General features: G+C 34.8%; 1 protein-coding gene across 2 annotated transcripts in view; it reads left to right on the forward strand.

Moving 5' to 3' along the window:
- The window catches only part of erp44 (endoplasmic reticulum protein 44), a 21,260-nt gene continuing 4,012 nt past the window's right edge, over window positions 1-17,248 (forward strand). Inside the window, exons 1-9 of one of the 2 annotated variants that reach the window (XM_051131100.1) lie at window positions 1-162; window positions 7,818-7,890; window positions 8,058-8,097; window positions 10,472-10,587; window positions 11,498-11,682; window positions 11,799-11,914; window positions 13,658-13,832; window positions 14,371-14,482; window positions 16,380-16,521. In XM_051131100.1, coding sequence (XP_050987057.1) covers window positions 106-162; window positions 7,818-7,890; window positions 8,058-8,097; window positions 10,472-10,587; window positions 11,498-11,682; window positions 11,799-11,914; window positions 13,658-13,832; window positions 14,371-14,482; window positions 16,380-16,521 — 1,016 coding nt within the window. In that variant the 5' untranslated portion in view covers window positions 1-105. The remainder of the gene's footprint in view (window positions 163-7,817; window positions 7,891-8,057; window positions 8,098-10,471; window positions 10,588-11,497; window positions 11,683-11,798; window positions 11,915-13,657; window positions 13,833-14,370; window positions 14,483-16,379; window positions 16,522-17,248) is intronic. The other variant, XM_051131099.1, reaches the window with a different exon arrangement.

The following is a 17,248-nucleotide window of genomic DNA, read 5'->3' on the forward strand; positions in this document are numbered from 1 at the left end:
CCAGCCGTATGTACTGCCTGTTTCCTGCAGCAGAGGAGAAGGAGGTGGTGTCGAGAGACTGGCAAGATCCAACAACATCGCAACCTCAACCAACACCACTATACAATGAAATTATCATCAATAATACCCGCTCCCGAACTGCACTACTTCACCCTTCTGCTGGTATGTGGCTGAGTAAACTCGTGCTCTTCCAGTAACACACTTCTTGCAGGTTTACTTGAGATAGCTAGCTCATATAACGCTAGCTGTTGGAAGGGGTTTATGGACTTGGATGCGATGCTCTTGATTTACATCAGTAATTAACAGGTTATTATAATAAGGTCTCCAGATTTGGAACAACGGGCGACTTTAACTCTGTCCCTTCTGAATATGTCAGTAGGTTTAATGGCCTATGATGAATGCAGGTTAGCTGCAGAAAGTGCTAGACAGCCGGCTAATGTGGCTAACCAGCTATTAGAGTTACCGGACTTGTAGTCATGATGCAGCTGCAAGTATGGGACGTTTTGAGAGTTTATAGTCTGTTGGTCAACTATTCCATCCCATTTAATGCACAGCCACACTCGCATATAAACATGCCAACTTATGTGGTGATTTAGAGTGTTTGTAAGCAAACAACGGGTCACTCAATCATAAAACCTTTATTCTTAGCAGTTTCAAGTAAGTGTTTGAAAGGACCAAGAGAGTTTTGTTCCCTAGTGTGGATAATGACGCAATTATAGGAGTTTTGGATGAATAAGAAGGCACCAGGTCACTCACAACGCATGTTTGCGATCTGTGCACGGGTTTTAAATGATAAACGCAACTTGTTGGAACGAACAAATGTTTGAGGTGCTTACAAGTATCTTATTCTCATTCATAGTTGTGAAGTTCCGCAGACAGTGTCTTAAGTGAGCGTATTCAACACAGAAAGTCCTTTAACAAATGAATTAATCAGTTTTTACAATAGGAGCTATACCATTTTAAAGTGTCAACAGTGATCTTTGTAGTCCTAAAGTGAAGAGGGATATTTTGAGATTCATTTCATCCGATTTTGCTCTGAAGAAACCGGTTGGTGAACTACTCTGTTGTGGCCGAATCCTATTGGCTGTCAACCCGGAAGTGACCCGAGCTACTCAGCATGATGTGAAAACCACAGCAGCGGCATATTTTCTGTCAGTGGTGTATTTTAACAAGCTTTCAATTACTTTTCGATTGTATTTTAGCAGGGCCAGCATACTAGCTCATGATCATAAATTATGATAATTGCTGTTTTTTTCCCTTTGTGAAAGTAATATCTGTCACCTCAGAGCAGGTGGTTAGCTGAAGATTGACCTCTGTCAGTGTTTTATTCAACATTTCAATAACATGAGTTAACATACTTGTAATCCTAAATCATTTGATGTCACAGACAGTGCGTACTTGTGTGATATAGCTCAGTCCTCACTCTGATATTGTTTATAAGCCGCTTCATGATAGCAGTAAGTACAGTTGAGGTCAAAAGTTTACATACACCTAGCAGAATCTGCAAAATGTTAATTATTTTACCAAAATAAAAGGGATCATACTAAATGTATGTTATTTTTTATTTAGTACTTACCTGAATAAGATATTTCACATAAAAGATGTTTATATATAGTCCACAAGAAAAATAACAGTTGAATTTATAAAAATGACCCATTCAAAAGTTTACATACGCTTGATTCTTAATCTTATTTTTTATTTATTTATTTATTTTGGTTTATTTAGTGATAGCTGTTCATGAGTCCCTTGTTTGTCCTGAACAGTTAAACTGCCTGCTGTTCTTCAGAAAAATCCTTCAGGTCCCACAAATTCTTTGTTTTTTTAGCATTTTTGTGTATTTGAACCCTTTCCAGCAATGACTCTGTGAATGTGGGATCCATCTTTTCACACTGAGGACAACTGAGGTTCAAAGGTTCGAAATGCTCACTGATGCTTCACAAGGAAACATGATGCATTAAGAGCCGAAGCGTTTTTTGAGCAGGGTCATATTTATAAATTCAACAATTATTTTCTCTTGTGGACTATATGTAAATGTCTTTTATGTGAAATATTATATTCAGGTCAGTACTAAAAAAACACAAACAAAAAAAAAAACATGCGTTTTGTATGATCCCTCTTATTTTGGTAAAATAATTAACATTTTGCAGATTTTGCAAGGTGGATGTAAACTTATGACCTCAGTTGTACATAAACCCACTTTTGCCTGATAAGAGTGAAATACAGTGCGAAGCATTACTGAATTGTATGATTTCAACTTATTTTAACTAATATTTCTAGGGTTATCTCAGGTCATTCTTGCAAATGTTAGCTAGCTATATAACACTGCTTTGTTGACATATTTAACGTTACAATGATATTTATTTATTCCACATTTTTTCTAGAAAATAAATAGGGTGAATTTTCCCTTCATGCCGACTTTAAATAACAGTAATTTTTGACAATATCCAGTACATAACAGAAATCAAAATGTTTACATTGGTGAAGGGTAAAAGCATGTATATGTACGTGAAGCTCTGCACCCCTTTACCTAAATTTATTACTTCAGACTTGTGGCCTGTAGAAGCTTGCATTCTGCAAGTGAACGGCATATTATCGTGCCACCCCAAAGAGGCACAAAATCGCTTTTACGGACTTTCACATTAAATGTACCCTCCTGATGGAATGACCTGCCCAACTCAAAAAAACTTGCCCTTTTAGACTTATACTCTATTCATTTACTTACTGCTTGTTTTCTTAAAAAAAAAAATTAACACTAGCTTCTCTGTTCTTTTTGTAAGGTCTCTAACACTAGCTTGCTTTTTTGTTTTTCTCTTCTATCTGTTTTCTTTTTATTATATAATTAAAAAAAACCTTTGCTACGTGTACTGCGTTAGGCTAATTGAGACTTGTCATAGCACTTACATGTTATTACTCTTTTGTTGATTTTGATTGCTTCCATTGTCCTCTTTTTGCTCATCTTAGCAAAGATGATATTTGCAACTATATAGTTTTACTAAGCATTCTAGTTCTGTGAGATTGGTGAATACCTCCCCACAGCTGGAATAATATAGTTGGAATCATTTTCAGAGTGATTTTTTTTTTTCAGCTGATAAATTATAAAAATTATACTCAAAATTCATCCAACTTTAAAGAGCTCAAGCATTTAAAGTTGTAGATCATCTGCAGTGAGTGCTGATAATAAACAGAATGTTATGGCTTGTTGGTGTGAACACTAATATAATTATCTATAATTATCATTCTTTGTGTGAATGGGCCTTAATTCTTTCACCAACCTGGTGTTTTCCCCATGAACTCAGACTGCAGTATACAGTAGAAAATACCCCAGAACTTCAAGAAGTGGACTCTAAAAATGTGAATTTAGTTGTCGAACCTGTTTGTATATCTAAGTAGAAACTCCCCATAATAGCTGGGAAACTCTTAGTAATGAATCTCATTAAGAAATGGATATGCATGTGTCCAAATTTGTTTACCCGAAAACATGCCATATGTTGGCTCTAGCTGTGATTTTGTTCTTTGCGATCCGAGCGGTTGAGATCAGCCCATGTGGAGCCGTGTGTTTGTTTTGTTTCTGTGGCTGTGTTGTGACAGTTGGAGACTTGAGTTCTCTAAGAGATTAGCCAGTGAATTTAGGCAGCGTTGTTTAGCAGATGCCGGTTTTGTTGAGGTGGATCACATATGCCTCAGAGTTTGTTTCTTAAAAAGTTCTCATTTAATCATGGACATTAAGACAGCTAGTGTAAGGAGTTCTGCATCAAATAATTTGTAGTCAGTCTTGCTTGGAGGTTTTCATTTGTCAAGTCTCACAGTGTTTATTTAGGGAGGGGTGAAGATGCCCATCGTATAGCATTATACCTGTCTTCAGGCTGTCTTTGACGCATTGTCAAGTCAAACAGGATGTAGTGAAGTGTAACAACAGCAGACTCATCCAGCCAGTCTCTTTAACACGTGGCATTATCAAACCCTGTTCATGTTCTCTTTTGGATTTATCACACACGTTAGATAGCCACGTTACTTGGCTTCAGTGAACTTTGGTCATTTCAGAGTAATAACACTATGCTATATTATGCTATATTATTCATAACACCTCAGCCAGACGAATATCATCACATCCCTAAAGGAAGTGGCCAAAGTCCAAACCACATTTTTGTTGTTTTTCATGTTACAGAAAGGCAAGGTTCGGGCTGTCACAATTATGGAATATTGGCTGCAATTAATTGTCATGATTGACAAATTTATTGTGTTTTGCTAATGTCAGTTAAAGAGCATGTGACATGCCTAATACACATATATCGTAAGACACCATTTACGAACTCAGCTTGTAAAATAAATCTCTCTCTCTCTCTCTCTCTCTCTCTCTCTCTCTCTCTCTCTCTCTCTCTCTCTCTATATATATATATATATATGAACATAATGTAAAATTAGTCTTAGTAAGAATTATTTTAATATAAAAAATTATTTTAATCTAAAAATAAACCTATGTATGTATGTATCTATCTATCTATCTATATATATATATATATATATATATATATATAAATAATATATATAAAAAATATATATATATATATATATATATATATATATATGTATAAAATGTGTGTGTGTGTGTGAATAAAATGCTCTAAATATTAAAATACAACATGTATTAGTGTTAATATACAAAATTATTGTAATAATGTTAATTTACTATAAAAATTGGAGTGTATTGCACTTTTCTGTATTTGATAAAAAAAATCCCTTATTTGAGTACTGATATGTTTTTGGAATTTAAAGTGCACAATGATCACAGATTAGATTATGGGAGTTTATCAGTTTTCACTGTTAGTAAGTAACAGTGATGCCTAAATGTACTTTCCCATTAAAGGGGGCTTTTGGGGAAAAAAAGAAGTTGGACATAGAAAATGATTTGTTTAAAAAGGTCAATTTGGGTGAAACATCTTTTGTTGATAAGAAACTTGAGGCTCATTCTTATAGCTACTAGATGCTAGACTTTAATATTTAAGAGTTCAGCGGTAAATCAATAAAAATCAGTATGATAGATACTTAAATATAGGCTCGACTGTCAGAGTTGTTGCAGGCACCCTTAACAATAGGGTGATGATTATTTAATATAATAGAATGTGGATGGAGGCAAGGATGAATTAAAATTCAGTAGAGGTTAGCAATGAATTAGCACACTTCAAATGAGCTTTACAAACTGCCACATTGGTCAGATGGGACAGCTCAGCAAAGATTCACTTTCCATTTGTCAATTAATTGCCAGTTAATATCTCTCAGAAACTATGAATGATGTGTTAGATAGTTCACCCAAAAATGAAAATTCTGTCATGAATTACTCACTGTAAGTATTACTTACTTTCTGACCCTGCATAGACAGCATCGCAACTGACACGTTAAAGGCCCAGAAAGATAGTAAGTGCATTGTTAAAATAGTCCACGTGACATCAGTAGTTCAACCTTAATTTTTGTAAAGTTATGAGAATACTCTTTGCGCACAAAGAAAACAAAAATAATGACTTTATTAAACAGTTTCATCTCTTCAGTGTCAGTCTTTAATGCGCGTTCACAAGAGTGTGGTGCTGCTAACGCAGGAGCCGCCGTTCTTACTCCTTTCTGAGCCTTGAACACGGTAGTTACGTTGGAGTCTATGGAGGGTCAGAAAGCTCTCGGATTTCATTAAAAATATCTTAATTTGTGTTCCAAAGATGAATCTTACGGATTTGGAACGACATGAGGGTGAGTGCTTTAATGACAGAATTTTCATTTTTGGGTGAACTATCCCTTTAATAATTTTGCACAGACTGATAGCATCAGTTTTACCATTCAAATAAACAACATCCCAGTCTGACTTTTCCCTTTTGCAAATGTGTGTTGTTCAATGGTAATTTGATGCTTAGGTTATTAGCATAAATAGGTTATCATCAGTTTCCCTTTTCAGTCTGTTTGGTATACACACGTATATTAACCTTTCTGGTACTTTGCTCAGTTAGAAAGGCATAAACTGAACACGTTTCACAGACATTTGGTGGACAGACATAGAATAATGAATCCCTGATTAAAAGGGGCGTCAGTATCAAAACCTTTTGACCTTAATTATTTACTGCCTGTAAACTGTTATTGTCTTAAGGATTGTTTCAAAGGTGTATGTGCATTAAGTGTTTTTGTTTACTTTTTTATTTAAAAAAATTATTTTAGTGTATTTATTAGTAAGACACTTGCAAGGGTGAAAACTATGTGAGTGAAAACGCTCTGTAATTTGGTTCCTCATAGGATAGGATTAATTCACTCCAGAATTCAAATTTCCTAATTACTTACTTTGTCATTCAACATTTTTTTTCTTCAGTCAATAAGAAACGAAGGTTTTTGAGGACAACATTCCAGGATTTTTTCTCCATATAGTGGACTTCAATGGGGATCAACAGGTTGAAGGTCCAAATTGCAGTTTCAATGCAGCTTCAAAGGGCTCTACATGATCCCAGATGAGAAAAAGGGTCATATATAGCGAAACAGTCAATCATTTTCTAAAAATAATAATAATGTATATACCAGGGATAGGCAACGTCAGTCCTGGAATGCCGATGACCTGCAGAGTGTAGTTCTAACTCTATTCAAACACACCTGAACAAGCTAATCAAGGTCTTCAGGAACCTAACTAGGGCTACAGGCAGGTGACCGACGTTGCCTATCCCTGGTATATACTATTTAACCACAAATGCTTGTCTTGCACTAGCTTGGTTTCACACCTTACGTCACGTTGGAATGGTCATGCATGATGTAGGCCAGGGATGGGCAACTTCGGTCCTGTAGGGTCACTGTAATGCAGAGTTTAGCTCCAACCCTAATCAAACATACTTGAGCTAATCAAGGTCTTCAAGATAACTAGAAAGCTCCAGACAGGTGTGTTTGATTAGGGTTGGAGCTAAACTCTGCAGGACAGTGACCCTCCAGGATGTAGGATGTAGGCGGAAGTACCAACCCAGTGTTTACAAAGCGAACGTGCAAAAAGAAGCCTTTACAAAAAAAGGTAAAACAGCAATGTCGAACAATTTTGTAGTTGGAGGAGAAAATAAAAAAATTGTCGGCCTACCTTTTTGAACCGAAGTACAGAACTAACTGTGCGTGACTTTTACAACGTGATTACATAATGCGTGAAGTCGTAGATGCGCATCACAGAGCTAGTGCAAGACAAGCATTTGTGGTTAAAAAGTATATACATTTTTATTTTTTTATTTTATTTATTTAAATTACCAGTTGTTTTGCTACATAAGACCCTTTTTCCTCGGCTGGGATCGTGTAGAGCCCTTTGAAGCTGGATTGAAACTGCAATTTGGACATTCAACCCACTGATCCCCACTGAAGTCCAATATATGGAGAAAAATCCTGGAATGTTTTCCTAAAAAAACGTAATTTGTTTTCAACTGAAGAAAGAAAGAAATGAACATCTTGGATGACATGGGGGTGAGTAAATTATCAGGAAATTTTCATTCAAGAGTGAACTAATCCTTTAAAAAGAGGAGTATATGGTAATAATTTTAGCTGAGGTTGTTAAAAAAAATGCATGAGTCTCAACAGATGTTTAATAGACCATTTGTATGTCTGCATTTTAATCGCTTACATCACTTATAATTCAGCTTACACCTTTTTTCTTAACTGAACGCTTGTCTAGTATTCATTTTGGACCCTGCATTAAAGCAGGTATTTTGTATAAGAGAGATTATAGATTATCAGTATGACTGTTCAATTTGATAATCTATCTCTGTTACTATTGACATGGACACATAAACATCTTACTAATAAACCACCTCTTTTGTTGGCAGATAACGGGTCTGTATACTCCAGGGCGAGGGGAGATCACCAGTCTGGATGCTGGAAACATCGATGACATCCTTAGTGAGTTCTTATCATGTTTATTTGTGTGTTTGACAGAGACTGTTTCATCAGTAGTTTCAATCAGACAGTTGCTGCACCTGTGTTGTGCATGTGGGTGTGAGTTAGCTAATGCTGCTTTGTCATTGTAGTAGATCAGATGAAATTAAACCACACGTTTCTCTTCACAGACAGTGCAGGGGTGGCTCTAGTCAACTTCTATGCAGACTGGTGAGTGTCTCTGTCAGTCTAAAACATCCAAATGTTAGTTTGTTAGAAAGGATAATGAGTGTTGTTGAGTTTCTTTATGTGCCTGGTTTCCCATATGGGTAGTTGACATGAATACTTAAAGGGATAGTTCACCCAAAAATGAAAATTCTGTCATTAATTACTCACCCTCATGTTTTTCCAAACCCATAAGACCTTTGTTAATCTTTGAAACACAAAATAAGATATTTTTGATGAAATCCAAGCGTCTCTGACCCTCCTTAGACAGGCAATTTAACTGTTCCCAGACCCAGAAACGTACTAAGGATATTACTTTAACAGCGTATATTAAACAGCTAACAAAAAGTACTGTTAATTATCCAAAATAGAAATATTGAAAATACTGACCTCTGTCCCCGATTGCATTCATTTGAAGTGTTTTATATATTGTTTTGTATTAAATAATGGATTTTATTTTCAATTTATTAAAAACGCATTTAAAAAACACAAAAGATCAAATTTGTGAGCTATAGGGTTTACCATATTTGATGCACTCTTTGTATGTGCCTTATTGTTTACATGGGAATAAAAGGTTAAATTAGCATTTGCAAATGAAAACTACTGCATGCGCCTTGAAAAAATATTTAGGAGCACCAGTGCAACTGACTCCATCAGCATATTTGTGTTTGCACTGAGAGGAGCTTCAAAGGTTTCGATGTGTTTTTTGCAACGTTGAGTAATGTATCCCAGACATATCTCACGAATCCTTTCATAAACAAAGTGTAGAGAGAGTGTAAATAAGAGATTCACTGTGCAGCGTAGAGAGCTTCATTGATTATAAAGAAACTTTGTGAGATCACAATATAAGATAATTGACAGATTTTAATGATTTTAATGAGTTTGTAAATGAGTTACTGATTAAATACAACAGTTAAACAAACAAGAAGTTAATATTAAGTGACATACATTGTCTGACTATAACACTATTGCCTAATTTTGCTCTATTTCATCGTCAAAAATAGTTTGAAACAAGTCACAACTGAGCCGCTTCGCACCTCCAGTCAAACACAGCGATGTTTCATTCATGAATGAACGTGCATTTTTAATTGAATCTAGTGAGTCAATGATTCAGTTTTCCATTCATAAAGACAATCACTTGCTTTATTCCTGAATGAATCAGCCGTTTAAAGGAACGAATCAATGATTCAGTAGTTGAATCAGTGACTTGCCACCACCTACTGGCAGTTTTAGTTTCATTTTTAAACTAATAATCTTAATAATCTTTTCAGTTATTTAAATCATTTAATATTTCTATATTCAAAATAATATATTTAAAACATTAATCTCAACATAAAATTATGAATTTGATTGCACTCATGCCACCTATGCGCCTCATTAAACATAAAAAAATACACCTACAAGCCACTTTCTTCTGTTCCACCTCTGTAGTACAAATTAATTTTAATACTGATTTCATTTGATTGGTAACTTATTCTTATTCTGTTGTTTTAATTAGAAATTTTAAAAAGCTTATAAAATATACTTTTTAAAAATTTGACAAAAGATGACATACTTTTAATAAAGTTAGAAAAATGCCATTACAAAGGTAAAAACTAAATTTCCCTGTAAATCACTTTAAGGAGTCAAATATCACCTCATAATGGGAAGACAAAATTTTGATCAGATTTTTTGATTTGTTGATTAGAAGATGCTCCTGAAACTTTGACTGTGCTCCTAAAGTTTTTAAGTTAGGAGCACAAGTGCTCCTAAAAAGAAAAATAAGCATAGAGCCTTGGAAATCTGTCTAAGCTGTAATTTTTGGCTGAACTATACACAGTAAATATTGTCGCTATTCATGATGCATGTTGTTGCATTTTTGTATTGCAATATATTGTGGCACGATATCTTGTTACACCCCTAGATAATATAATTATTGTTGTTCAAATATCTTTACTGATAACTGATTATTAATTAAGAGACTACATTGAATATTTCTACTTAAAAAATATATTTGTTATACAACAGAACCATATAAAATATCAAAAAAAAAATTTAAAATGGCAAAAAAAAAATTAAATAAATTCTGAGAATTGATTGGATCTAAAGTATTATTATTAATAATAATAATAATATTCATGCCACTTAAAAAATGCATTTGTTAAAAATTTAGAAGGAAATTGTGAGCATTTATAGGATCTTAAATATATACTTTAAACAAAACACAAAGTAGTGGGTTCATATTATCCTGATCACCTCACATTTTATTGTACAGCTTATTGCACAGAATCAACAGACCTGAAATATCCGTCAAAAAAAGAGAATTTGTCACTGGTGTCTTGTACTTTACAGTATCTGTATCCTGTACTGAGCTCTTTTTATCTGTGCATATTTTCCGCAGGTGTCGTTTCAGTCAGATGCTCCACCCCATTTTTGAGGAGGCATCGAATATAGTGCGTGAGGAATATCCAGACGCTACACAGGTGGTGTTTGCCCGGGTGGACTGTGACCAGCACTGTGAGTTTATGCACGCACGCGCACACACACACACACATTGGTTTAGCCTTTGAGATAAAGCAAATTAAACAGAATTATTGATGTCTTGTAAAGTGTTTGATGGTTTAATGACAAAACTGCATCTTCTGTGAAGTCAAGGCGGCTCAAAGATACCCCACAGCGTGGGTGTGTGTGAGCGAGAGAGACCGCGCATGACTGATTCCAGCCGATCGGCTTTGGAGTATTTACCCCCCACATCAGTTGACTTTCATGTCTCGGGTCCCTCCCCCTTTATTTCTTGCCTTCTCTCTTTCTCTACTTTCTTTAGTTCTTCTCCTTTTTGTCTCCGTTTAGCTCTTTTTTTTTTTTTTTTGGCTCTGTACTTTGTCTTGAGTCCATCTTTCTCTTTAAAATGAGACTGACCTCTGACCTTTTGGTCTTTCCTTCTTATAACCTAAAAACAAAATATTCATGGATTGACCCATATTTTGTCCTCCAAAGCACAAAGCATTGCCAAGGTTCAAGTGTTTTTCTACATTAGTGTGGCTGGAAAAAGTCATGTTGGTTTCATTGATTTAAAAACACTTTTCGATATTTAAATGACATCTATAAACACTACCGCTCAAAGGGGGTCAGTGAGATTTTTTTTTTTTTTTTTAATACTGATAATCGTAGGGAAATTTCTTGAGCAGCAAATCTGCATATTAAAATGATTTGACATTAAATGACATTTTAAAATCATAATAGAAAGCCGTTATTTTAAATTGAATAATATTTTACGATATTACTGTTTTTACTGTATCTCTGATTAAATTAATTCAGACTTCTTTCTTTAATAAACTTACCATAAAAATCTTACCGACCTCAAACATTGAATGGTAGTTTAGCCAATATGAAAGACTTATTGATGTTTTTATGTTTCCACTAATAGCTGATATAGCCCAGCGCTACAGGATAAGCAAATACCCCACACTGAAGCTGTTCAGAAATGGGATGATGATGAAGCGAGAGTACAGAGGTCAAAGGTCAGTGACCGCCATCGCTGATTTCATCCGCCAGCAAAAAGTGGATCCGATCAAAGAGATAGAAAATCTGGAAGAAATCAGCACTGTAGATGTGAGTGTTTCACAATAGTTTTATTTCTGGATTTATTTCTTTTAGGTACAGTGACTAACGACCTTGAGTCTGAATTTCCTTGTTGTGTCATCGTAATGTCCTTCCTTTCCTTTCAGAGGAGTAAACGCACCATCATTGGTTACTTTGAAAAAAGGGACTCTGACAATTACCATACTTATGAAAAAGTGGCCAACATCCTGAGAGATGACTGTGTGTTCCTGGCAGCTTTTGGGTAAGAGAAGCACTTAAGATACTTAAAGTCAACATGACATGATAAATCATAGAGTCTGTTTTCTGAATGCTCCTTAGTGATCGTATTTCGAATGATTCACCCATGTTTCTTTTTATATATTTTTTTATTAATTTGTCATCTTAACTCGATCTTCCAGTGAAATGACAGACTTTTCCAATCATTTAGTCCATTTTAATCAACAATAAACAACTGATGGACAGATCAAGGTCCCTTGGGCCTTAAAAGGGATAAAAGATAAAAATTCTCATGTACTGACAAAGCTGTGCGCAGGTTTTTTTTTAGTAACAAAAAAAGACATTTTTTAACAATCTTCACACAGCCCTTTTCTATACAACAATGGTTGTTGTACACAGTTGTGACCACATGGCTTCAGAAGGCTTGAAATATGATCTATCAATCACATTGACTACTTTTTTGGATATTTAATGGTGCTGTTTAGTCCTTCTGTATTCCACCAAGAAAATAACATAGTGTTGAGTATGTATAATAAATAATGATACAGTTTTCATTTTGGGTGAACTGTTTCTTTAAGATACTGTAGGCAGCACTGGTCAGTTTTGAGATTTTGGGCTATTTTAATTCCGTAACATATCTTCCATAACATGTATGCATACACTGTCGTTCAAAAGTTTGGGATCGATAAGTTTTTATATATATATATATATATATATATATATATTCAAAACATTATTTATTTCTGTGATCAGAGCTAAATTTTCAGCATCATTACTCAAGTCTTCAGTGTCACATGATTGTGATTCTAATTAATTATGTGATTCATTCTAATATGCTGATTTTATTATCAATGTTGGAAACAGTTGTGCTACCTCATTTTTTAGAACCTGTGATTCTTTGAGGAAAAAAGTTCAAAAGCGTTATTTAAAAATAGAAATATTTTCCAGTAATAAAAAAGTGTTTAATGTCACTTTTTTTTTTTTTTATCAATTTAACACATCCTTTCTGAATAAAATTATGAATTTCTTTTAAAAAAAAAAAGAGAGATAAAATAATTTTCTGACCCCAAACTTTTGAACAGTAGTGTGTATATAATTATAAAAGATTTATATTTTAAATAAATGCTGTTTTTATTTATTTATTTTTAATTAATCTAAGAATCCAATAAAAGTATCACAGGTTTAAAAAAAAAATAATAATAAAATAAAATATTTGGCAGAACAACTGTTTTCAGCATTCATAATAAATTATTATATTAGAATGATTTCTGAAGGATCATGTGACACTGAAGACCAGAGTAATGAAAATTCAGCTTTGCATCACAGGAATAAATTATAGTTTGAAGTAAATTAAAATAGAAATAATACTAATGATATTTCACAATATTACAGTTTTTTCTGTATTTTTGATCAAATAAATGCAGCATTAATGAGCAGAAAAGACTTCTTTAAAAAACATTTAAAAACTTACTGATCCCAAACTTTTGAATGGCAGTGTATCTTTAAAGGCTGTTTTCTGAAAATGAGTTTTCCCCACACTGAGCCAAAAATCTTAATTTTTAAATTTTATTCCTACAGTAACCTTTCATAAAATCCCCTCTGTAAAAACCTTTAATATATCAAAAATGAATTTTGAACCCTGCTTTATCTAATGTTCTGATTTCTGCACTTAAGATTTATGCAAATAAATGCATGCATTGTATGCATATTTACACATAATAGGTCAATTTTACCTATTTTTTTTATTCTTTTCTCGTTTTTTTTCCAGGGATGTTTCTAAGCCTGAGCGGTTCAGTGGTGATAATATTATTTATAAGCCAATGGGAGAGAATGCTCCTGACATGGTCTACATGGGCTCACTCACAAATTTTGACCTCAGCTACGCCTGGACGCAGGACAAGTGTGTGCCGCTAGTCCGAGAAATCACATTTGAAAACGGAGAGGTATGCTTTCCTTTCTCAGAATAGCTTTGTGTATGATCGCATGTACTTTCTGTCCACATTTGTTATTTGTGTACATCTAACAGTCGAACAACGTATTCATCATTTGCATAAGAAAAGTCCCCTCCCCCTCAGTGTACTTTTCCCACACTCGAGCACATCTGACTGTGTACGTTTCAAGTGTGTTTGTGTTTTAAAGTCGTCCGCATGCCATGTCCCTTAGTGGGTGTGGGTTGTTTCTTTGATTTACTTGACCGCATGTTTTGAATATCTTCGGTCTCTGTTGCTTGGTGATAGGGCAGATTCTCCACAATCTGCTCCACTGACCCACCTCTGCCCAACTGCACTTCACCCAAACATCCCACACACTCTCAAAACTCAATAGACCGTTTTTATCTCCGGTCCTCAAAATCAGAGCAATGTTCCATCTGTGCTAAATTGTGTAACAGAAATGGGACTTTTTACTGTTTGAATCACTCTCTATTCTTTTTCAGCTGTGATTAGAATTTGTTTTTGTGTGTGTGTGTGTGTGTGTGTGAAGGAACTGACGGAGGAGGGAATCCCGTTCCTGATCCTCTTTCATCAGAAGGACGACACAGATAGTCTGGAGAAATTTCAGCAAGAAGTGGCTCGCCAGCTTATCAGTGAAAAGGGTATGCATTGGGTTCAGAAAGGGTCATGGGCACGTCATCTTTTAATATTTGGTGGGTTAGATACCGCTTATGTGTATAGTACAGGGATGCAAACTACGGGAATTAAAGGGTTAGTTCACCCTAAAATGAAAATTCTCTCATTAATTACCCCATTAATGAATTACCCCGTAAGACCTTCGTTCATCTTCAGAGCACAAATTAAGATATTTTTGATGAAATCCAGGGCTTTTTGACCCTGCATAGACAACAACACAACTAACAAGTTCTAGGCCCAGAAAGGTAGTAAGGACATTGTTAAAATAACCACTGATGTCACATGGACTATCAATGTCCTTACTACCTTTCCAGGCCTTGAACAGGTAGTTTTGTTGCTGTCTATGCAGGGTCAGAAAGCTCTCGGATTTCATCAAAATGATCTTAATTTGTGTTCTGAAGATAAACGAAGGTCTTAGGGGTTTGGAACAACATGAGGGTGGTGTAATTAACAACAGACTTTTCATTTTTGGGTCAACTATGCCCTTAATAAAACTCACTCAGAGAACTTGCATCTTTAAATGTATCCACTTTCAGGACTCTGTGCTTACTTTTCTTTTTAGGAGCACAGTCAAAATTTTAGAAACACCTTATCAGTAATCAAAAAATCTGATAGAAAAATTAGCCTTGCCATTACGAGGTGCTATTTGACTCCTTAAAGTGACTTACAGGGGAATTTCTGTGTTTTTACCTTTGTAATGGCATTTTTCTAACTTAAAGTATGTCATCTTTTGTCAGCTTTTTAAAAAATTATGTTTTTTAAGCTTTTTAAAATTTCTAATTAAAACAAGTAGAATAAGAATAAGGTATCAATCAAATGAAATCAGTATTGACTAAATTAATTTGTACTACAGAAGTTGCACAGAAGAACACAAAAGTGGCTTGTAGGTGTATTTTTATGTTTAATGAGGCTTAGAGGTGGCATGAGTGCAATCAAATTAATAAATTCATGTAGAGATTAATGCTTTAAATATAAAATTTTGAATACAGAAATATTAAATGATTAAAATAACTGAAAAGATACTTAAAAAATGAAACTAAATCTGCCAGTAGGTGGCAGCAAGTCACTGATTTATTTACTGAATCATTCATTCATTTGATTCGTTCATACGGCTGATTCATTCAGGAATAAAGCAAGTGCCTGTCTTTATGAATGGGAACTTGAATCATTGACTCACTAGATTTGTTTAAAATTGCACGTTCATTCATAAATGAAACATGCGCAGCGACTCAGTTGTGACTTGTTTCAGACTATTTTTGACCGTGAAATAAAACAAAATCAGGCAATAGTGTTATAGTCAGACAATATAAGTCACTTCATATTAACTTATTGTTTATTTAACTTGTATTAAATCAATATCTAATTTACAAACTCCCTTAAAAATAATTAAAAACTGTCACTCATCTTAGTTCATCACGATCGCACAAAGTTCCGTTATATGCTCTTTACACTGCACAGTGAATCTCTTATTTACACTCTCTCTACACTTTATGAAAGGATTCGTGAGAGATGTCTCTGATATATTACTCAATGTTGCAAAAACGCATAGAAACCTTTGAAGCTCCCCTCAAATATGCTGATCGGGTCAGTCGCACATGTTGCTCCTAAATATTTTTCTATAGTCGCACGCAGTAGTTTTCAGTCGCTAATGCGACATCAGCTTCAACGCAGCCCAACCAATCAGAATCAAGGTCCGGAACTATCGGTTTTATAATATTTTTAGATTGAAGTATCCCTTTGATTGTCTAAACTAGTCTGTTTTGAATATGTGTGCACATACCTAATTCAAACGCTGTTTTGTTTGCCAAAAATGATGTTTAGACACAGTATCTATAACACATCTAAATTGACCTTTTCTCTCAGGTTCTATAAATTTTCTTCATGCCGATTGCGATAAGTTCCGGCACCCTCTGCTGCACATTCAGAAGACCCCCGCCGACTGCCCTGTAATTGCCATCGATAGTTTCCGCCACATGTATGTCTTCCCAGAGTTCAGCGACCTCGCGTAAGTATTGCATTTGTCCATGGGTACAGTGTTGGGGAAAGTTACTTTTGAAAGTAATCCATTACAATATAGCGTTACATCGCTTTTCCGTAAAGTTCTCATCTAGGCTTGCTGGTTTGTTTTTAATATAAGAAGTACTATATTTGCCAAATTTAAAACCCCTTTTACACCAAAGGTGAAATGAATAAGCCTTAGGCTGAAGGAACTAAATGCATAAAAGATATTTTTGTTATTTAACATATTGCAGGTTTGCAACAAAAACTGAGTTTGCATTTGCCTGTTTTTATTCACTTTGAAGAATGCTGAATCTGTTTTTGTGCAAGTGAGATGAGTAAATGCATGTTGACATTTAGTCTATAACTACAGTAAGCATCATGTTTACACAGTGCACACAACGCCTCTGCACTTACTCCTCATTTCTCTCAGCACTGTGAAAGAAGAGCTGTCAGTCAATAAATGAGGTAACTGGCGATACTTATTTGAAAAAGTAACTTGTAATTTAAAAAGTAACGTTACTTGAAAAAAGTAATCTGATCAGATAACTTGCCTTACGTCCAACACTACGTGTGTATTTATTGCAGAGAATCTTTCAGCTTCCTCTCTGTAGGTTATCTCCCGTTCCAGACACCTACCAATTAAACAACAATTGTAGGCCCCACAGCAACACACACTGAGAGAGCGATAGAGAACGGGCTTTCGGCTTCATCTCTCAATTAATTTAGCAACA

The sequence above is a fragment of the Labeo rohita genome, chromosome 16 (assembly GCF_022985175.1).
Source record: "Labeo rohita strain BAU-BD-2019 chromosome 16, IGBB_LRoh.1.0, whole genome shotgun sequence".
NCBI lineage: Eukaryota > Metazoa > Chordata > Actinopteri > Cypriniformes > Cyprinidae > Labeo > Labeo rohita.